Here is a 24,106-nt window from a genome sequence, read left to right as displayed (position 1 = left end):
TTATCTTGAGAAAGAAGGTGGGTTGTGCACGTTCTGTCTGATTCATAATTAGTACATAATGTTAACTATATTTGCACCATTGAATATTTATAACAGAAAGTAAGATCATCTCAGAACTTTTGCTTTCCAAGAAACTGTGAATTCAGAAATGATTTAGTCCACCAAGTGTTGGTTTTGGGAAAAGATGTTAAACCCTTAGTTCTCTCTGTCTGGTGAAGGTGTTAACACACTTTTGAAAACACAGATGGACAGACAAGTAGGTATTGCTAACAGTTCGGGAAATTTTTCCAAGCTCCCTGCTGAGAGCATGGATCCAGATGGGAAAATCTTTAAAAGTCCAGACTCATTTCTACTTTTACCATCTTAAATTCTTGGACTTTTGCAGGTTTATAACAAAGCTCAGAAAATGCTAAAGCTTAAAGGAGAATTGAGAGGTGCCAAGGAAATGAAAGATGAGGTAAGTCTCCTAACTCTCCTACACACATGGAGTTGAACCTGTGTTACAGTGAACTTCTTTTTCAAGTTTCATGATTCAAAATTCTAAGAATAACAATCCCAGAATATCACAATCAGAGGTGGGCAGCAGATAATAGTGTTTAAAAGCCCAGACGTGAGCTAGGATGGGTTGGGGTCCATATCTAATAGTAGTATAATATTAGGCATGTTACTTATCCTTTGGGAGCTTCCTTTCCCTTATGTAGAAAATATGAATAATTAACACCCATCTCAAAGGTTTGCGGTGAGGATTAAGTAAGATACCATATGTAAAACACTAGTTCTTGTGATGTAGGAAGCATTTAAAAGATAGTGACTATTGTTGCAAGCATTGTCTCTTTAACTGGAATGATATGGAAATGGAGTGTTCTAATTAGTCTAATATTTTGGTCAAACCATGTTTACCTATTTCCTGACTTGTTCCAGAAAGCATTTAAGGGGCATGTTTAGGGTAATATAGGATTGTCCCACATGACCTATGCTTTCAACAGACCCCCCTATCAAGAGATGAATACTTTCTAAAAGAGATGTTTCAGCTCCTTTCCTGCTGGATTACTGGAGGGAGCTGTACAGGATTTGCTGCATGTTCTGCAGGGAACAAGGATTTGGTATGGATTTTCTAGAAGGGCATTTCTTCATTCGGTTGATATCTTTGGACCACCTTCAATGTGCCAGGCATTGTTCTAGAGGCTGAGGATAAAGCAGTGAACAAAAGAGAGAAAGATCTATGTTCTCGTGGAGCTTACTTTCTGGTAAAATAATTTCTCCTAAGGATATGATAGGGAAAAGTATGTAGCAACTGCCCAAATGCCAATAAAAATCAGCCTGTATTCCAGAGGTGGCAGACCACTGCCACATGCCATGTGTATCCTAACCCATATATTTAGGTAGTGTGCCAATTTTTAAAGAATTTAGAACACAATAAAATATACTCGTTCTTCACTAGATGAACAAAATTGGTCCCAAAATTTTTGCTCACAGGCAAAACCTTTTATAAGTGCCCATTAACTCCCATTATAAGTAATCAAAAACTGCTCTGTTTCTATCAATGGTAAAATAAACTCAAAAATCAAATTAGTAATATTGATAACAGTGCTTGAAATTACTATAGATAACTGTAAACTACAACTATAGATAAACTGTAAACTACATTTTACATAAGTAAAATGTAAAGATTCCTGAAGCAATGATGATTTTTAAGGTTTTATGCTTTTTTTTTTTTAAGATTTTATTTACTTATTTGACAGACAGAGATCACAAGTAGGCAGAAAGGCAGTCAGAGAGAGAGGGGGAAGCAGGCCTTCCGCCGAGCAGAAAGCCCGATGTGGGGCTCGATCCCAGGACCCTGAGATCATGACTGAGCCGAAGGCAGAGGCTCAACCCACTGAGCCACCCAGGCACCCGCAAGGTTTTATGCTTTTTAAAACATACCTCTCACGAGAAATTGATACATTCTGAATGGATGGTAGTAGTGGTTAAAAGTAGTTTTCCATTGTTTGTTAAAGATTTGCCTTTATCCTCAGATTAAAAAAAAAAAAAAGATAATTTCCCACAGATGATGACTTTTATGGTGTGGTTGGTTGACTCCTGGAAACCGCCACCCAAGCTTTCTTGTTCAGGTACCAAATCCTGAGGGACTGCTGCCATCTTAAAAATTTGTAATGCTCTTGACTTCTGAGAGTGCTTGTGAGTCACAAGCCTCAATTTAACATCAGCTTCTTCCAAGAGGAAGAACGAGACTATGTGTCAATACTTTGAAGTCTAGAGCAAAATTTCTTCCTGTCCTTGGAAATGTATGTTCAAGAAGGCATGCTCTTTGAAAAAGACGCGTTGAATCAATACAGAAAATTTGCTTCAGTAAACAATCTATTTTCCAATAACTATCATGATTGCAACCACAGTACGAGCACTCACCACTTTGCCAGCACTTGGTGGCTGTTGCTGATGTCACATGCCTTTAAGCAATAACCAGGTCCCAACCTCATCTAAGCAAAACTGGGATATCTAGGGGCGCCTGGGTGGCTCAGTGGGTTAAAGCCTCTGCCTTCAGCTCAGGTCATGATCCCAGGGTCCTGGGATCGAGCCCCGCATCGGGCTCTCTGCTCAGCGGGGAGCCTGCTTCTTCCTCTCTCTCTGCCTGCCTCTCCGCCTACTTGTGATATCTCTCTCTCTGTCAAATAAATAAATAAAATTAAAAAAAAAAAACTGGGATATCTAAGAACATTGCTTGCATAAGTGAAAACTCACCTAGAAGCAGAGGCTTGTGATTTCAGCCATCATTAATGACTTCAGATCTAGGACAGGATCAGATGGTGCCTGAGGGTCAGTATTATGACTCTCAGCTCCTCTCATGCCCCAATACTGGTTACAGAGCTTTGACTGATGAAATGTCAGATTAAATCAATTCCTGCCGCATATTGATACTCAAAAGGCATCTGCCTGGCATTTAGCCTTCATAAAATAGATAGGATTAGAAATAGTGTACAGTGACCTCTGTGCAAGATATTAGCAAGAAATTAGGAACCTCAGAAACACTTGCCTCCAGACCACTCTGGAGTTCTGAGGTGAGCACATCCTCTTCTTAAAACTACCAGCGGTAAAAAATACCTTGTTTTGCATGGAAGTCACTTCATTGTTCTCCTAACATTTTCACACCTGTTCTGATAAATTTTTTAAAAAACCCTTTATGATTGGACTTTCAGAATGAATGGTTAGGCTTTGATTTCAAAAGCAAATTTCATTTGACATCCAACAAAACACATTTGTTATTCAATTGGTTTACAGAATCCTCAAAGAAAGAATTATTTATTCCAAGCCTCTTGTTTTCTGAATGAAGAAATTGCCTCAGAGACTCTGAGTCAATGCTAATGTCCAAATTAGATGAGATCATCTACATTAAAGATCCAATTCTGAAGTCCTGTTGGTGCATTAGAATGGGGCCAAGCAGGCTTCTGCTCAGAAGACATCTAAAACTGAAGGGAGAAGGGCTTTTTATTGGCCTGACAGAGAGAGGGCATTTAGCTTTTAAGTTGGAGAGGCTCAAGTTGTATATCATTGCTACTTTGTTAATGAGTCCACAGTGTGTCAGGCTCCATATGGAACAATCTGGTGACATGGTCCTCACTTTAAAATGCATATATTCAGCAGTAAGGCAAGAGTATAGAACATTTGACACTTCCATAAAACAGGCATTGTATTGTCACCTAATCTGCTCATAGATGCCGAAGAGTCCTGGGGCGAGAAGGAAAGAGATCCCTAGGGTCCCAACCCCCAGAGAGCCTCTATTCCCTATTCCCAGTGTGGCAGCAATGAGAAAAGGAATTTAAAGCGCTAGGATCAAGCTGCTGCTCCTTGTCAGGTCAAGGATTTTGTTTTCTAGTTAGAAAACAGTGTCCAGGGGCACCTGGGTGGCTCAGTGGGTTAATGCCTCTGCCTTCGGCTCAGGTCATGATCCCGGGGTCCTGGGATCGAGCCCCGCGTCGGGCTCTCTGCTCCGCAGGGAGCCTGCTTCCTCCCCTCTCTCTCTCTGCCTGCCTCTCTGCCTACTTGTGATCTCTCTCTCTCTGTCAAATAAATAAAATTTTAAAAAAAGAAAAGAAAACAGTGTCCATACACCATTTTTTAAAGCTACTCTACACACATTCTCTTAAGAGAGTCCCTGGTAAATTGTAGTAATGGTAATTACATGCTTGGGGCAGTTGACATCCACTGTTATTTTTCTGAAAGTGAGGAACAAGGGACGGGAGCAAGAGAGGAAGAGAGAGAGTTTTGAGATAATGAAATCCTTTTAATGACAGAGCCATGCCGTTAACCTAATTAAACTATAAAGTGGTAAAAAAAAAAAAAAAAAATCCAGGTACTAAATGGAAATGAAGAAATAAATCAGCTGAGACAGCGGCACTTCTGGGAAACCTTCTGAATTCTGAATACTCTGACATTGTGGTGTCCGATTCTCGTGGTTATCCTCTGGCCCCCTCGGCCTTGTGCAGAGGTCTCCTAAACTGACCTGTCCAGTAAGGCTTGATTTACGATGTCCATATCAGGTCTCCAGCTCCCCTGGGAATGAGAGTTATGTAGCTCGTATATTTAAGAAGCCAAAGCAATCAGTGGGATATGGTGGCAGATCATTGGCTATAGCGTCAGAAGAGCAGAACTCTCCTCATTCTGCTGCTAACCAGCTAGGGGACCTTGGGCACTGTCGTTTGGATCACTTTACCATTTCTGTGCACCCATGGCTTCTGTGTACTTTTGCACCTGAAACTCCCTTAGAAGAATTACCTTTGGGCTAGTGGGGTCACTTTCCTCATAAGAGCAGAGAGCTGGAAATCCTTGGGAGCTTACATCCCATGAGGCAGCCCTTAGCCACTGACTGACTGATAATAAGTCTGACAGCCCAGCTTTTGCAACTAATCAAGACAAACTCTGAGGTGTAACTTTCACCCCAGAATTCCCTCTGGGATCAGGCTGAAGCTACTGTCTGCAGGACTTTGTCTGAAATCATGCCCTTCACTGGTTTCTCCCTCTTTCCTGTCCTGCTTTCCTCCACTTCCTTGTTGATTTCTCTTGGGAGTGTTTCTTTAATAGATGCCAGGAATCTTCACCAAAGAGCCTGCTTTGGCTAATCTAATACAAGGCAAGCATCTACCATAAAAGCAGCTCCCTCAGCTCCAGCATAAAAAAACTCAGAGGTGGTAGGACCTGCCCTCTTGAGTGTTACGAAGCGTCTGCACAGTGATAGGACTAAAGCACTGGACAGGTTCACAAAGGGCTTCTTCATAATTTCTTTTCATACCGTTAGCACCCGGAACACTGGGAGTGGAAGGTGGCATCCTTCTGTGATGGGGAATCCACTTTTTTACCACAGCTCACCCAAATTGCTGTGTGCCACACACTCTATTTTGATCTTGATCATTAATTTCCATTCTGACCTACCTGTAATTAGCTAATCTTTTCACTTGTAATCAAAGGCAAATTATCTTATGCAATCAGTGATTTTGCTTGTATTTTCCTTCGTGTACATCTCCACAGAAAAGCAAGCACTAGGTTTACAGGGAAGGGAGGTTTTTTGGTTTAGTGGGTAAGAAGAGAAAGTTAAGACACTTCAGAATCGACATCAACTCCATCACTGATTCACTATAGTCCTGACAAGTTCATTTGACATCTCACTATGTTCATTTCATCGGTGGCAGAGCCATTAATATTTATAGACAGTCTGCTAGGTGCCTGGAATTATTCTAGGCACTGACTTCCTCTTGAAAAACAGGGGAAGTATCTGTGATGTCCCCACAGCAGTGGGTGAAGATTAATTAATGTAAATAAGTAATTGTCTGAATAATGCAGAGCGCTCAGACACCTCGCAAATGGATACTGTGTAAATGTTATACTGGGTGAGTAATAACAGCTAAGAGTTGACGGACAAATTTCCAGCAAATTTAAAGTCTCTGTCAACCAGTTAAGTGAACGAAAGTAAGCATTTTCTTGATAGTTTATAATTGATGCTTTTGTTTTTCTGACTGCCCAGGCTGGGGAGAGAGACAGAGAAGTGAGCAGCCTGAACAACAAGCTCTTGAGCCTGCAAGTTGACATCAAAAATCTGCATGATGTTTGCAAGAGACAGGGGAAGACCTTGCAGGAGAATCAGCTCTGCGTGGAGGAGGCGATGATGAGCGGCAACCACGTAAGGGATTCAGCAGCTGCTACCCACTTCTGCTCCCTCAACTTTCACCTCTGTTCCCTTAGGCAGGAACAATAATAGAAAATTCTTCCACTAGTCATTCAAGAGCATTGATTGACCAGGCAATGAGAGAGAATTAAACACACTTACACTACAACACACACACATACACACACAAAAACCCCATTCCTGCCCTCAAGATTTTTCCATTTAGCTATCTCTAAGGTCATCTACATCTGAGGCCCTGTCTTTTCGTTATCTGGCCTTTCACACCTGGATTTGCAGCTCCTGAGGCCCATGGCCCTGAAAATACCAAATCATAGTTATGTAAGGAGAATAGTTCTCCTAATGGATTTTAGACAAACTTCTAAGTCAACCATGAAAATCACAACTGTCCCTCTTGCTCAGAGGTGTCACTGCTCATCAGTGCAGTAGGTGATCTTGGTTGCCCCATCGGCAGCTCTCAGCCTACAAGCTTTCCTTTTGGATGCAGGAACCCTGTCACAAGTCAAGCTCAAATGCAGAATGACTAATGCCCGCAAAAGCAGTCCTCTACCAATGACTGATGGGGAGGTGGTTAAATAACCTATCACTCTTGCCCCTCAGTCATGGAACACCCCAGACATGCTCTTTCCTGGTGTTCCTCAACAGGATCCTACGTCAGCTGTCCACCATGGGAACTAGCTTGATAACGTGCCCTTCTGAGGCTCCCTTCCTTTCCTTGTCTCGTTTCTCCATGGGCCTTCCTGAGTTTCCCGAGATCACTTCCCATGCAAACTCCTACTTGACACTCCGTCCCTTGTCACAGGGCTTCCTTCCAGAGGTGTGGGAGCCCAGATACTCAGTAACACTTGCCCTGCGCATGTGTAAACAGTAGCACGATCATCTTTTTTGATTAATACTTAACTGTAGGCTAGGGAGTTCATCAGCTGGGGCAACTTAATGTCAGCCGGAGGTTTTCTCTCTTTGGAAATTCTAGTGCTAGGGTCTTTAAACCAGTCACTAAATGTATCCCCATAAGCTGGGGAGACAACCGGGAAATATTTTCCCGTAGTTCTCTAAATCTTTGAGTTTGAAAGAATGCCTTACTTGCAGCCTTCATTTCCTTTTAGGGACTTGAGTCTTTGGCAAACATGAAGCAGGAACCAGTTGCACAGCCCTGTCACCAGACCCCCAAGTTAGCCTTAGCTGCTGTGTAAGATTCCACCGTCTTCCACATTTGTGGTCAAGGATCTGGTCTCTCTTAATTGTGTCTGTTAGAGTTCTTCCAGGACTTACCACCTCCCTATAGAAACCACCGATTGGTCTTCTGCAATGCCCTAAAAATGCCACCAACAAAGCAATTCCACCTTATCCTACTGAGCTTTTCTGTCCTTTCCCCCAGGAGGTCACAAACATAGAAAAATTCATCTGTTTTCCTAAATGGATCTCAGGAAGAATATTATCATAATTTATTTCTTTCTAAATATTAACATTTTAAGATATTTTCACCATTGCTGTCCAAGTTTATTTATTCCCCCAGTCAGGGAAAGCCATGTGGCTTATAAATGTACCTAGCAACTTGGAAGGAGAAAGGCATTAAATCGCATTTTATTATTCTAATTGCCCAGAAGAAGGTCTAACAGCTTGAAATAAGCTTTAAAACAGGCTCTTTTTTTCCTGGCACTTAGTGCAGAATTTAAATTGCAGACTATGCATACAAATACACAATTAGATGTAGACTTATACTCATCCACTCAGAAAATCCCTGCAAGATCTGCCCTCTACAAGGAAATGTAATGTGGGAACAGAGGGGAAACCCAAGACTTTCTGAAATTTTTGACTAATATCTAACAAGGATCTGGAGAAATGAGTTCAGAACTATAGTTAGGAGAGAAAATTAAAATACTACATCAGATGTTATGTGTAAGTAAAGGATGGCAGGCAGGGGGTGGGTAACCTTGTAAACCAAAAATATGTTATGCTCCAGAACCCAGAAACAGAGATAAGATGAGGGTGAAGCAAATGAAGTACTAGGGTTCAGCTTTTACAGGGCACTCCCCCTTCACGTGCCAGCCCTGAGCTTGCCCCACCTTGAGGCGGAATGTCTCCTTAAAAATTGCATATCACGGGGCGCCTGGGTGGCTCAGTGGGTTAAAGCCTCTGCCTTCGGCTCAGGTCATGATTCCAGGGTCCTGGGATTGAGCCCCGCATCAGGCTCTCTGCTCAGCAGGGAGCCTGCTTCCTCCTCTCTTTCTCTGCCTGCCTCTTTGCCTACTTGTGATCTCTGTCTGTCTAATAAATAAATAAAATCTTAAAAAAAAAAAAATTGCATATCACATGCCCCACGGTAGTCCTGGCCCTGTCCAGGAACCAAAGAGTGCCTCAATTAAAGTGAAAGGAGAAAAGAACAACAGAGATATCATAATATAAGAATGAGCAAATTAGAAAAAGAAGGGTCTCTCTGAGCAATTGACCAGACAACTTTGGCCCTGGTGGTGGCCTGGGGAGAATACTCTGATATTTAGTACAGCCCAGATTGTCAAACTCATCTTTGAAGTGGATGAAGGACACTATTCTTAGCATTACACTATGTAGAGAAGGTTGATTTCTGAAGATAAAAGTCACTGGTCAAATATGGGTTAATATATCCTTGATGGAAATTATGACACAGAAATATCACTTTGAGTTATTAGGAATGAAAAAAAATTTTTATTTATTTCTTTGACAGACAGAGATCACAAGTAGGCAGAGAGGCAGGCAGAGAGAGAGGAAGGGAAGCAGGCTCCCCGCTGAGCAGAGAGCCCGATGCGGGACTCGATCCCAGGACCCTGAGATCATGACCTGAGCCGAAGGCAGCGGCTTAACCCACTGAGCCACCCAGGCGCCCCTGAAAAAAAATTTTTAATGGAACTGCTAAATGCAATGTCAGATCTGGGATTGGATCCTAGAACAGAAATAAACAAACAAACATTAGTGGAAAAACTGATAAAATGCAAATGAAGGTGTACTTTAGGTAATAGTAACCTGCCAATGTTAATTTCCTAGTAGGACAAATGTACCATGATTACATAAAATATTAACCTTAGGGAAAGGTAGGTGAAGAGTATATGGAAACTCTATCTACTACTTTCGCAATTTTTCTGTAAATCTAAAATTATTCCAAAATGAAGAGCTTTCCCCCGCCCCTTAAAGGGACTCTCTGGTAAGCAGAGATCACAAATGAGAAAAATGTCTAAGTGATGAAGATGTATCCAAAAGAAATGCACATCACTTAAACACCTAGTTCTACACTCTACCAATATAAGAAAGTACTTGGTAGAGAATGTAAAAAGTAACTGATAAACCTATCTAGTGGTAAAAGGCTAAACCAGGGTTACAGGGAAAATATCTCACCTAACACCTCAAAGATAGGGAAAGAAGTTCATGACAATGACTGGGGAAAGATGAGACTTTCAGTTCTTAAATGAAGGGGAAAAATCAGCAGGGATCCAGTTACCAGAGCAATGCCAATCTGAGACAGAAGAGAGTTAGCACAAACTAGAATAGGGAATAAAATGGTTAAAAAGTATTTTGAAAAGCCGGCTTTAGGCAAATCAGCAGGACCTGATGACATACTTTGAAGAGTACTTAAGGAATTGGCAGGTGTTATTACATAGCTGCTAGCTATTATTTTTGAGAACTCAAGAGGATAAAGAAAGTCCCTGTAGACTGAAAAAGGGTAAATGAAGTGCTCATCTTTTTAAAAAGGGAAAAAGGACAATCCTGGTAATTATAGACCTGTCAGCTTAACTTCAATATCAGGGAAAATATAGAACTTAACATCAATCAATTAGCATCAACTTGAAAAGCACAAAGTATTGGGTAGAAACCAAAGTGACTTCTCAAAAGGCAAATCATGCCAGGCCAATTAATTTCCTTCTGTGATCAAGTAGCCACATAGGCAAGGAAAGAGCAATAGCTATAATCTCTTTGACCATAAGTATGGCCAAAAAATTGACTAAATATGAGAACAAGTTCCTACTTGTGGCCAGTGCTCTCCATCCTTTAAGACAATTCAGGCCTGGATAGAAATTTATCTGAGAAACAAGATGGGCCAGCCTCCAGAATCAAGTCCAACTCTAGATGGTAACTTCAAGAACTAACCTCACTTCTGGAAGATTACTTCCAACTTGCTCATTTTCTCCAAATCTCAGTTTAAAGGTCAAAGTAGAATCTAATAAAATGTCTGTCTTCCCTGGAAAGAAAACTTTTAAAAAGGGAGACAAAGAAATAATAGGAAATGTACTGATGCCTTTATCACAGTGCTCTCTGGCACATATATATGAGTGAAATGTAGGTTTAATCCATAGCATGTCATTTTCTATTCATTTACAACTAAGAAAAATAATCTTTTGAGTACTTAGCAATAAATAAGTAGAAATTAATAGGTCTCAAATAAGTCTAGGCATTTCTCCAAGACTTTGAAACTTGGTTTCTCTAAACTCACAGGTATCTATAGTGCACAAATGTTTAAAATTCTCATCCAAGGAAACTCTAGATTCTCTGCATATGTGAGCACTTCTTGGATCTTTATAACCAGACAGATTTGGTCAGGTGCTGTGTTTGCCCTGTACTGGAAGATTTGGATGAACTCTCATCATCTGGCTGGTCTATTATGTTTCCTCAAACCAAAATTAAACCCAAAATATTCATCATGACCTCTGGGGAAGAGAAGTTACAAGCAGTTCGCCAGTCTCACTGACAGGTCACTAAGCTTTATACACATAGGAAAAGACATGTGCCTTTTAAGCAAAGAACAATTACGAACATACCTAAGAACAAATGATGTACCACATACTAGAAGGGGAAGCCCTAAAGAAAGGGGTTTTCAAAAAAAAAAAAAAAGCTCTTCTTTCATTCTTTTGTATAATGAAGAGAAAACAGGGATATGAAAATAAGGTGAAGCTAAGAAAGAATGAACAATGAAGAGACCACATTTAGTTTTCAACTGAGCCATCACTATCCATCAGTGGAGAGGCAGGTCCAAATCATCAGTCACACACAAGTCCTTGAGGGACCAAGAATCCAGTTTCTTAATTGTCAGAGATCAAGTCAACTTCCACAAACCCAAGAAAAACAGAATTTAAGCATAATTTGGTAAGGATTTTATTGGGTATCTGTTTTACTAAAATAAGTCCTCTGAATTAGCCCTACCCCACGATGTTCACTCCTTTGCTTTAGTCCGAGCCACATTAGGTATTTATTCTTGACCATGTTTTTTTCCTAATAGTCTTTTCCCACCTCCCAGGTTACCTGTATAGTCAGAAGACTTGAGCTGTTAAGAACTTCCCCTATACACAACTGTGTGCATGAACACCCACACAAAAGCCACTCCCAAGTCCCTTCACGGATGAGTTGTGAGAATAACAACACTCTTATCTTGAAAAGAACGAGAACATTTAACTAAAAACATGTAATATAAATGTTGGCAATTACAGCTACACAGAGTAAATACAAAAATAAGCATTGTTTAAGAAAGAAATATCATTAGCTTCCATCAATCAGAGAAAGACAATTATTGTATGATCTTACTGATATGAGGAATTTGAGAAACAAGACAGAGGACCACAGGGGAAGGGAGGGAAAAATGAGACAAGATGAAACCAGAGAGGGAGACAAACCATAAGAGATTCTTAATCTCAGGAAACAAACTGAGGGTTGCTGGAGTGGAGCGGGTGTGGGGGGGGTGGGAGGGATGGGGTGGTGGGGTGATGGAAATTGGGGAGGGTGTGTGCTATGGTGAGTGATGTGAATTGTGTAAGACTGATGAATCACAGACCTCTACTCCTGAAACAAATAATATATGTTTAAAAAAAAAAAAAAACTTCCCTCCAGCCACATACACCAGATATTCAGGCCAAGAGTTCAGCTTCTCTTTGCCTAGGATTTCTTGTTGGTGACCATAGTGGTCCATTTTTAGTCTTCTCATTCAGAATGAACTGACACAATCAGCTGTTGTCTTTCTGGTTCGGAGCTCGGCTGAGCCTCCCTTATCTTAAGTGAGCCACTCCCACTCTATCTCACCAGAGATTTTCCCTCTTTTCAGTCCAAGCCCTGACAGAATTACTCTCATTAAGACTGTATCTTCAGGGGCGCCTGGGTGGCTCAGTGGGTTAAAGCCTCTGCCTTCGGCTCAGGTCATGATCCCAGGCTCCTGGGATCGAGCCCCGCATCAGGCTCTGCTCTGCAGGGAGCTTGCTTCCTCCTTTCTCTCTCTCTGCCTACTTGTGATCTCTGTCTGTCAAATTAAAAAAAAAAAGAAAAAAAAGACTGTATCGTCATTTACTCAGACCAAAATTTTGGAGTCATCCTGCCTTGGATGACCATCATTCCCTACCATCCCACATCTAACAGCAGCCAATCCCATGAGATCTGCTTTCAAAATATATCCATGATCCAACCATTTCTCCCAACTTCCAACTTGGTCCATGCCACCGTCACTTCATGCCAGGATTCTTGCAGCAGCTTCCTTGCTGGTCTTTCTGCTTTCATCTTTGCCCCCTACAGCTGACTTTCAGTAGAATAGCCAGTGTGTACTTTGTAACACCTAAAGGACATCATTTCACTTGTCTGTTCACTACACTCCAATGTCCTTTTACCTCACTGAAAGGAGAAGTTAAATTCTTTAGAATGGCCTACATGGCCCTAAAGGAGTTTACCTCCCTTTCTGTTCTCACCTCATCTGGTACCACTCTCCCCTTTACTCTCTCCGCTCCAGCCAGAATAAAGCGGTTCCTCAGACAAGACCAGGCACCTCCCACCCCCCAAGTCCTAACACTTGCTGTTATCTCTCCCGGGAATGTTCCTGCTATGGATCCCCACCAGGCTCCTTCCCTGCCTCCTTCAAGTCTTTGCTCGAATGTCTTCTCAATGTGGTCCCATGAAAATGCTTAATTCAGTATTACAGCTGCCTCCATGCAAGCATTCTTCATCTCTTTCCTCTGCTTTACTCTCCTCCATAGCACTTTTTCCTTTTAATATACTACATAATTCACTTATTTAACTAGCTGCCTCCCCCCTCTCCATAGATACAAACTCATGAAGGCAGGGATTCTGTCTGTTTTATATACTTCTATATCCCCGTTACCTACTACAGTGCTTGACACATACTAGAAGCAATATAGTATTTGCTAAACAAATTAATTAAAGGAAAATATCCCAGGGGCCCCTGGGTGGCTCAGTGGGTTAAAGCCTCTGCCTTCGGCTCAGGTCATGATTCCAGGGTCTTGGGATCGAGCCCCCCATCGGGCTCTCTGCTCCGCAGGGAGCCTGCTTCCTCCTCTCTCTCTGCCTGCCTCTCTGCCTCCTTGTGATCTCTGCCTGTCAAATAAATTAATTAAAAACAAATAAAGGAAAATATCCCATCCATACTTGGCTACTATGTTAATGCTCATAGCAGCAATATTCATGATAGCCAAAAACTGAAACAACCCAAGTGTTCATCAGCTGGTGAACAGATAAACAAAATATGGTATATTCATACTATTCAACAATAAAAAGAAGAAAATACTGATTCTTGCTATAGCTTGGATGAACCTTAAAACATTATGCTAAGTGAAAGAAGCCAGACGCAAAAGATGACATATTATACAACTCCATTTATATGATATGTCTGGAAAGGGCAAATCCATAGAGGCAGAAAGGCTCTGAGAGATTAGTGGTTGCCTGGAGCTGGGGAAGGAACAAGAGTGACAAATGGGCAAGATGGAATTTTTTGAGGTTATAGAAAAGTTCTAAAACCAAATTCTAACAATGGTTGCACAACTCCATAAATTTTCTAGAAATCATTGAACTATATACTTAGAGTGGTTAAATTTTGTGATATACAAATTTACTTCACTAAAACTGTAAAAAAAAGTTAATTTTTAGAAAGTTTGAAAGTACTCTGTTAATGAGGCCAAGGCCACAAGTTCAAATTTTGGGGAACCAGTGAGATTGCCTAGTCTCTATTTAATTTCCTACTTTCCTTCAATACCTAACTGTGTATAAACCTTTAGTCTAGGTCCTATAGAAGCAGACATGGCCCCTGCCCTCCAGGGGCTTATAATCTAATAGAAGATAAGATACACAGAGGTCACTGCAATGCAAAGCAGAATGTGAAATGCTGTAGTAAAGACATGCCAATAAAGTCTATGGTATTGGTGCAAAGATGGCTTTGCAGGGAAAAGAGGAAGGAGAGCAAAAATTGGACAGGATTTTACATAATAAGTGGAGGATAATAAACAGAGAAGGGAGTTAAGGAATGCCCGTGGGCCACCCTCTTCATCCACCTCTCTTTCACATGTCATCAGAGATTATTGGGCAAGAAAATATAGGAACTTCAGTGCAAAGACCTCACCTGTACTGAAATAAACAACTCAGGGATGTATCCTACCAGCAGTGTACCTGATACAAAGTACGTGCTCAACATATGTTTCTTGAGTGAACGAATGAAAATATAGGATGGGTCTAGCAGCATTTCAACTTGATTGTGGATTGGCAGGAAGAGATCTCCCTGTTTCTCTCTCTCTCTCTCTTTCTCTCTCTCTCTCTCTCTCTCTCTCTCTCTCTCTCTCTCTTTCACACAGACACACACACACACACTCAGCATCTACAAGGTCACATCTTCCTTCAGGAGGAGACAACAGAGTCAATGTGCCTGAATAATCTCTGCCTCCCATTGGCCAGCACTCCAGAAAGCTGTTTCCCCAAGAGCCCACCCAAGAGTTTGCCATTTTACCTGAGTGTAAATCAATTTTAGCCAAAAACTGACCAGAATTCCATTGTGTTCTAGATCAATTGGGTTATCTTTAAATGTGAAGACAAAAAAAAAAAAAAATCACATTATTGTGTGTATCTTTATGTTACTTTCTAGGTCCTTTAGGTGTATGTTTTTTCTTCTGGCCTGAGTAATATGAGTGGTAGATCTAACGAGTAGGAAAGAAGTAGGATTTTTTTTCTTCTTTCAAATCCTCCTTACAGGATGGAAATACAAAATGATGTTTCAACGTAGATAGAGTGAAAGCTTTACTAAATGCCTGTGGATGAAAGGATGGAGAGATGGATGTCAATGGTTGAACAAATGAAAAAAAATCAAAGAATGAATGCATTCTTAATGACAACCTAAAGGTATTTTTCCCCATATATTCTATCTCAATTGCAGAATAAGAAACAAGCATTAGCATTCCAGGAGTCACGGATGGAGTTTGAGCCCAGTAAACAGTGCCATCTGAGACAACTCCAACAACTCAAGAAAAAATTGCTAGCCCTTCAGCAAGAACTGGAGTTTCGCACAGAGGAGTTGCAGACTTCTTACTGTTCCCTTCTGCAATATCAGTCTGTCCTAGAGAAGCAGACTTCCGACCTGGTTCTTCTCCACCATCACTGCAAACTGAAAGAAGATGAGGTATAGATAGAATAACTATGGAAATGTCTCCTAAGCCCAGGTACCCACTGAAATCAGGCCACACCTACTAGAAAGCAGACACTGGCCTTACAAAAGAGAGCTTCTCAACATCTTGAGCAGGTTTTATCAACTTCCCCTCTTTAACTCTTAATCTTTTTGAAGCTGAACAGAGAAAACTAAAGAGAATGGCATAATTGGGTGAGAGCTCCAGTATTAGTGTACATGGGACATGTGATGTGATGTGTGTGTGTTGGGGGGAGTAATGCTTATAGGTCCATCATTTCCATCCTATTATCATTGCAATTTAAATGCAAAAGAGTCTAGGTCTCTGAGGGTTATAAAAAAGGTATAAAATCTATTAAATGAACCATTTTTAGAAAAACCAGATTTTGATAATATAAAAATTCCTAGCATTTGGATAGCAGATAAGATAACCAGACATTAAGTCTGAGTCAATCACTGAGAGTACCAGCTCGGTCATTTTTTTCAGGCTGGAGTTTTAGATCATATAGACTCAAGTATATTCTGAACATTCATTTTCATTCATGTCCCAAGATAGTATTTTTTTTAAACCAGAAAGAGCATCCTGTGGATTCCTGAGTAAATTCCAAAGACCAAAACTATAGAATTTAAACCAGTTGAGCAATGGTAGCACTAGCAGCAGTGGAACTATGGGTTCTAAGTAGTGAGACAGACAGCCTCCCCGAGCATTTTCTTCTTTGCCTTCAGAGATAAAATTCCAAGGACTGTCTAAGATGGTGCTGTTGCTTAACGAGTAATTCCAGAGACTTTATGAGGACCTACAGAATGTAGAATTTTTTAAAAGGGAATGTTATGAGAATTTGCTGAAAAGGATTGGAAGGGAAAGAAACAGAGAAAAGAAGCTATCCTATGAAGTATAATTGAGGGCAAAGCCTATGAACATAAACCATAGTTTAATAAAACTAAAGCAGGGTTGGGCTAAAACTGACCAGTTCTTAAACAAGAGTCCAGCTTGGATAGAGCAACCCTGAATTAGCTGGGATTCTATTTGGCTGCATGTAACAGAAAACCCCAAGGTAATAGTGACTTTAGATAGTTTATTTCTCTGACATATAGAAGAAGGCTGGAGATAGATGGTCTAGGAATATTACAGGAATTGCATGTGTCATCAAGTACCTAGGGTCCTCCCTTTTGGGTCTACCATCATCAGCTCAAAACTTCCATTTTCTAGATCTCCTAAGGTGGCTGCTAGAGCTCCAGCCATCACTTCCTTGTTCCAAGCAGGATAGGGCAGGGAAGGAGGTGGGGGGGGGGGGGGACACGCTCTTCTCTTTTAAGGACACTTTTCAGAAGTCCCACACAACACTTTCATTTATGTATCGTTGGCCAGAGTTAGTCACGTGGCTTACAGCTAGTTCTTAGGAAGCCAAGGAAATGTATTTCAGTGACATGCACTGCTGTCCCATATGAAGTCAAGTCTCAACTACTAAGGAGGAGGGGGATAATTGATGTGGGATCTGGTAAATAGCAGTCACTGAAAATGATCTCAAGCTGGGAAAACATTGGAAAAAATTACTCTAGGCATTCTGCCAATTTTCCCCAATACTTTGTTGCACAGTAGCATCAGGCTTCTGTGTAAGGCTGGATTTCCCAACAGCAGAGCCTAAGACAAGGAGATGAATGTAAAGTAGTCAATTCAAGAGGTGATCCCAGAGGGAGAGTGGAGAAGTGAGTCAAAGAAAGACAGGAACCCTATAAGGAAAATCAGTATTAAGAGCACTACCATGGGCACCTCGGATTCAGCCCCTCTGGAGAACTGGAGGAGGTACTGTACAGCATGCCTCACAGTGATCCCAACTCACCACCCAGTCATTGCTTGAAGGCTGCTCCTGGGTATATTAACTCCCCCATACTTGTAACCTGCCTTGTCTTGCTCCTCTGTGGGAGTGGGCTCCTGAGGCCAGAGCATCCCTCAGGAAAGAGTTGAAGATGCTTGTGGTTGGAATGGGTTTAGCATTTAAAGGAACGGTGAATGCCTCCAGAATATGAGAGAGTCACTGATACCTTCTGTTATAAACATTTGAATATAAAATATTCTTTCTGTCTTCCCCTTTTCTGATCAGCACTTCAAACTAAGTGACCTCTTCCTACGAGGAACTTCAAATGGCAGGCAGCAAGCATAATTAGCTTAGACCGACAGAACGAGTTCTATCCAAATTCTACGCTGAACTATTTGAACCAAAATGAAACCTTCCCTGATGACCCTCCTGCTCTTAACTCCTTCAGTACATGTAAATCTGGCCATTCGGTTGACCATAGTCAGCTATATATAGTTATTTGCCAGTTATAAATCATACCTTCCCCAAATTAAAGAGTTTGTAAACTCTTTGAGGGAGGAGCCTACGTCTAATAGGTATATATCCCCCAGCACCCAAGACATTGTTTAAGAGCGCTCAAAAATATCTGTCTGTTGGTCAACTAATCAATCGATTAGCTGAAGATTAGGAAGAGAACACAAGCTAAATAAGAACTGTCCAAGTCCCAGAGGAACTTGGGGTTGTTCCCCCTCAATCTCTTAGGAAATTTGCTGTGTGCATGAGGGGCTCCACATTTTCTAAATTAGATCTCTAGAGAATACCTAGGAAGGAAAGAATATGGGCATTTCATGCCTTTAAAAAAAAATGGAGCTATATAGACTCATTCCTGCTAAGCAACTAACAAGTCCTTATTGACTTTTTACTGCATGCCAGACAGATGGGAAATAGATAATGGTCCCCGCCTTCGAGAAGCTTACCATCCAAATAGGACAATCTTTTTGTTTTAATCTCTAATCATTAACATTCTGATATTATATATTGTAGCTTTTAAATCTGTGCTGGGCCTATTCTGTACTTCTAAGTTTCTAGTGAAGACATAAGACTCCTCTGTGTGGGGTCCTTATAGCCATACCCTTTCCTCATTAGATGTTTCCATGAGTTCAATGCGGTTTCATTCCTTTACCAACAGGTGATTCTCTATGAGGAGGAAATGGGAAATCATAATGAGAACACAGGCGAGAAGCTCCATTTGGCCCAGGAGCAACTTGCTTTGGCCGGGGACAAGATCGTCTCCCTAGAAAGGAGTTTAAGCCTCTACAGGGATAAATACCAGACTTCCCTGAGCAACATCGAGTTACTGGAGTGCCAAGTAAAGATGTTGGAGGGGGAGCTCAGCGGGATCGTCAGTCAGGTAGGTCTCACACCAGGCCACTCTGCCTAGGAGCTCCAGCAAGTGGACATGCTCCCAGGTGGTCACCGGGTAACAGTCCCTGCTTTCTCTGAGGGAAACCCAAACCTCCAACCAGATGTCGTTCCTTCCCTTGAACTTTGTAGCCCCTGGCTTTCAACTTCCAGCCTTCACATCTCCTTTAAGATTCTTCCCTAAGAATTTTGAGGCTCCTTAATTAATATAAAGTGCTACCACTTCAAATAAGGCAAAAATCAAAATACCAAACGGGCTCCCAAATCTTCCATGTTCTCATGAGGTTCTGGCTGGGGGGCTCTTCTCGGTCACAGGACTCATGCAAACCATGACTTCAGGATCAAACAGGAGGTGAAGTCCATGAAAGATAACAAAGCAGAGCAAAAATGCCTAAATCTTTCTTTTTCTTTTAATTGCTTTTTTTAATTACAGAAGTAATATAACAATGTAGGTTCCCTAGACAGAATCACAGAAATTAAATGTAAAAGTCTGCTTTCAGCCTCCTCTACCCTACTCTCTTCCCTTTAGATAATCATTTGAATAATCTGTTGGGAATCTTCCTCAGTCTTTTGTTATACAGTTACATATATAAATGGTTAGGGTTTTCTTATTACATAAATGGGTCATTTTATAAATGTGGTTCTATACCTTGCTTTTTAAATGTATATCTTGACAATTTTAGTAACTACCTTGTATTCTATGGTATGACTATACCATCTACTGACCTATTTTGTCTATTACAAACAAGATGTAATGGACATCCTTATTCCTACGGGATAATTTCCTGAAGTGGGATTGCTGGGTCAAGGAATACGCTTATTTTTAATGTCAAAAGATACTTCTAAATTGAATGCCAGAAAAATTCTACCAGTTTACACTTTTACCAATAATAATTAAGGAGACTTGCTTCCCCACACTCACATGGTATGTTTTTAGTCATTTTAAGTTGTGCTAAACTGATGCATGGGGAAAAAAACAAAAAAAAAACACAAAAAAAAACAAGTTTCCTCGTTACAGTTTTCATTTCCTTTCATTCTAGCAGTTGTGGGTTGGGTTCCCCCAGGAAGCAGACTCTGACAGATTGACATGCAGTTCATTTTTTTAGAGAGAGCCCTTGGTATCAACACCTGTGAAAAGAAGGAGAAGGAAGCAGGGAGCAGAGGGAGAAATTGAGCTTTAATGCAGTCCCAACAAAGGCCTCAGCCAATCTTGTGGAAGCTCTGGGGCTGGATGAACATACAAAGGGGCCCCAAATTAGGGAGAAGGGAGCTGGCCTTCTTCCTCCATGTTGATCAGTTATGGATGTGATCTGCCCCTAGGGAGAGGCATGACTTGGAGCAGAGCAGTTTTCTTCAGCCCAGGCAATCCCCAGAAAGGGCTGAGAGCTGAGGGTTGTCTTGGGAAGCACTCCCAGCAGCTGGTGGAGTAAGTCTTTCATTGCTGAAGGGGACACATCACAGTGCCCACCACACTAAGAAAGTATTGAGCACTGTTCATGAGTGTATCAGTCAGGTGGATTTCTACTTGATGAATTACTTGTTTAAATCCTTAATCAGTTTTATATTGGGTATTTAGTGTTTTTTGTATTGACTTATAGGAGCATCGTAATATATTATAGGTAATAATGCTTTACTACATATGTTACAGATATCTCCTCCCAGTTTGTAACTTTTCATTTTACTTTATTAATGGTATTTGTCACCATACAGAAATTTTTTAATTTTTATGGAGTTGAGTCTTTCAATCCTCCTTTATAGATTCTGGGGTTTTTTTCCTTTTTTTTTTTTTAAGATTGATTTATGTATTTGAGAGAGAAAGAGAGCAGGAAAGGGGCAAAGGGAGAGGGAGAGAATTCCAATCAGACTCCGCACCGAGCACGGAGCCTGACAGCTGGATCTCATGACCCCAAGATCATGACCCAAGCCAATATCAAGAGTCAGACAGCCAACCGACTGAACCACCCAGGTGCCCTTAACGTTTTATTTCTTGCTTAGGAAGGCCTTCTCTACCTCTCAAGATTACAAAAGTTTACCTCATTTTTTTAGCACTTTTATATTTTTGTATTTCTACGTTTTTATCTTTAGTCCATTTGGAATTGATATGGATGAATAGATTGATTAGATAGTCAGATGATAGATGATAGATAAATAACCTATATATATACGTAGATATATAGCTATAGATACACATAATTTTATGTTTACCAAAAGGTGTCTCCAGCTGTCCCACTTCTATTTGTTGAACACTTTCCCCACTGATTTGAATTGCCAACTCAGTATATATGCTGATCCCCATGTACATGTGGTTCTTTCTGAACTCTCTTCTTTTGATCTATTTGCCAGTTTTTGTACCAAGATCACAGTTTTTAGTGACTTTAACTGATATGTTTTGATAGCTCCTTCAAACTAGGTCCTCCTTCCCTGTTCTTGACTTCCAAATATTTCTTGGCCACTTTTGTACATCTTTTCTTGGTGAAATTCAGATTTATGTTCATTTACTTTCAAGTTATATATTAATTTGGGGGAATTAGCATATTCTATGGGACATGACATGCTTCTACTTTTATTTAAGTTTTCTTAGGCACTCTTCAATAGGATTTTATACCTTTCTTTATAGATTTCACATATTTCTTGCTAAGTTTACTCCTAGATATGTTATAGATGTTACTGATTTTGTGAATGAGATTGTATACATTTAATTTTATTAACTATTTCTGATGTATAGGAAAACTCTTGTTCTATCACCTTATTGAACTCTCTGACCAGATTTTCAGTGGACTGCTTGGTATTTCTAAATTGTTTTCCTTCTCAATATTCATACAACTTATTTTGCATCTTACTGCATTGACCAGGACACCCCAGAACAATGCTGAATTATAACATCCTTGCCTTGTTTCTCATTTTAAAGGAAATGGTTCTATTATTTCACTAATAAATACGTTTGTTCTTGGCTGCTTGTTAATATTCTCTTTCAAGTGGAAGCATGACTGTCTATAGTTTATTGAGAATTTTTGTCAGGAATGAATGTCCAAATTCATCAGATGTTTTTGTTAGCAGCTATCAAGGTTATCATAGAGGTTTTTCCCTTTAATGAAGTGAATTACATTAATAGATTTTCATTTATAGGACAATCTCTATGTTCCTGAAATTAACTTTATTTGATTGTGATATATTATTTTATATTATTTATTTTGCTTTGTTTTAATAATAACAATATATCATTACATTACAATAAACTGTTATACTAAATTGCTTAAAGTTTTATTTTTTGTATCTATTTTCAGAAATGAGATTAGTTTGCTTACTCAAATCTTTGTGCTCTCATCTCATATTGGTTTCTGGATTATGCTACCCTAAGATAAATGAGTTAGAAGGTTTTTATTTCTCTTTTAATCTCTGAATCTGTTTATATAACATATAAAGTATGCATTTCTTTAAGATTACAAATAAAACCAATTTTTAATCATTACTTAAGCAATATACTCCAACTCTTCTAAATTCTTGGACTTTTGCTTGTTAATTCTTCCAGAAACAATTGTGAGTGGCTAGGTTTCTCAGTATTTACATGTCTGAAAAAGATCACTTCGTCTTCATTCCTAATTGCTAGTTTGGCTGGGTATATAAACTTTCAGGAACACCTTCCTTTAACTCTTTGAAGTTATTGCTACATTGTCTTGTACCATCCAGTATTAAAGAGGAATTGTTAGATTTTGATGTTTCTCATTTTTGTAAGTTGCCAGTTTTATTTCTTGGAATTCTGGAGGGTTTTAGACTCAAGGTTTCTTAGTTTATTTTTCATTAAGCCTCTCAGCATTTAACTGACCCTTTTAATCTGAAGATCGATAATTTCTTCAACCCAGGGAATTTTTCTTCTATTACTTTAAAATTAATTTCTATTTTTCATCCTGTGGTATTAAAACATTGGACCTGTAAGGGCACCTGGGTGGCTCAGTTGGTTAAGCATCTGCCTTCAGCTCAGGTCATGATCCCTGGGGTCGTGGGATTGAGCCCAGCACTGGGCTCTCTGCTCATCAGGGAGCCCTCTTCTCCCTCTTCCTCTGCTTACTTGTGCTCTCTCTTCCAATCTCTATATCAAATAAATAAATAAAATCTTTTAAAAAAAGACATTGGACCGCTAGATATCATCTTCTTGTTCCTTAACTTTTCTGTCGTTTTCCATTCTTTTGCCCACTTACACACTAACTTACTTATAAGAATATTATTTATGGTCAGTTTTAGATTTCTCTCTGACCCTTCTACAGCTTGCTCATGGGTAGCTTTCATGCTTAGTGAACATAAACTATTTCTAACTTTGCCTGGAAAAGCCCAATTAAGGAAACAAGTTTAATGGGAAAGATCTACTCTCCAAACTGTAACTCTTTCTTCTTTTCTGGCTATCTAAATCAGTTCACTCCATTGTTGGTGCAGACCCATGTGCATGTAGTAACCCTCATACATGATTTCAGATGACCTAGAGAAAGACATTATGTACAAAAATATTCATTGCAACTTCATTTTAGAAAAAAACTTGGAAACAACTGATATCCCCATCAATAGGAAATTAGATAAACCCACTGAAAAGCAATTTAAAATAGCTAGAAGTACATATACTAACCTGGATATATTTCTAAGACATCTTTTTGAGTGAAAAAAATCTACTTTATATTTTAAAAGGCCAACATAATATCATCTGTATTCTACAGATTCCTTATTATGTATATAAGTGTATAGATAAAGTTCTAGAAGTATATGCACAAATTGTCATCTCTGGAAAATACAGCAAGTATGGGATTAAAGGTAGTACAGTCAAAGAGAAATTTAGACTTGCCCACAGTGTTATACTGTTTTTTTTTTAAGAGTTTGTTTATTTATTTGACAGAGAGAAATCACAAATAGAGAGGCAGGCAGAGAGAGAGAGAGGGAAGCAGGCTCCCTGCCGAGCAGAGAGCCTGACGCGGGACTCGATCCCAGGACCCCGAGATCATGACCTGAGCCGAAGGCAGCGGCTTAACCCACTGAGCCACCCAGGCGCCCCTTAGATAGATCATATATATATTACTTGTGCAATTTGATATTAATTTTAAAGAAAAATCAGATAAATATACAAGTAACAATATGGAAAATATCCTAAATAAATTGTCAAGTGCAAACATAATGTTAGAATAGTGTTTTGGAAGAGTTTAATTTGTGTAGGAGAAAAAATAGAGGGTTATATACATATGCATATATGCATATACAAAGATGCATAAAATATCTTTGGAAGGATACCCCCCGAAATGGTAACATAGACTGTCACGGAGGAGAGGACTT

The 24,106-nt window shown here is 40.0% G+C and overlaps 1 protein-coding gene across 2 annotated transcripts in view; it reads left to right on the top strand.

Moving 5' to 3' along the window:
• The window catches only part of PMFBP1 (polyamine modulated factor 1 binding protein 1), a 129,829-nt gene that overhangs the window by 79,600 nt on the left and 26,123 nt on the right, over positions 1-24,106 (top strand). For both annotated transcript variants that reach the window (XM_047712140.1, XM_047712141.1), the window contains 4 exons: positions 386-457; positions 6,017-6,172; positions 15,333-15,575; positions 18,564-18,785. In XM_047712140.1, the coding sequence (XP_047568096.1) occupies positions 407-457; positions 6,017-6,172; positions 15,333-15,575; positions 18,564-18,785 (672 nt within the window). In that variant the 5' untranslated portion in view covers positions 386-406. The remainder of the gene's footprint in view (positions 1-385; positions 458-6,016; positions 6,173-15,332; positions 15,576-18,563; positions 18,786-24,106) is intronic.

Source organism: Lutra lutra, chromosome 17 (genome assembly GCF_902655055.1).
Source record: "Lutra lutra chromosome 17, mLutLut1.2, whole genome shotgun sequence".
Taxonomy (NCBI): Eukaryota; Metazoa; Chordata; class Mammalia; order Carnivora; family Mustelidae; genus Lutra; species Lutra lutra.
This window is presented reverse-complemented; position numbering and strand designations above follow the sequence as displayed.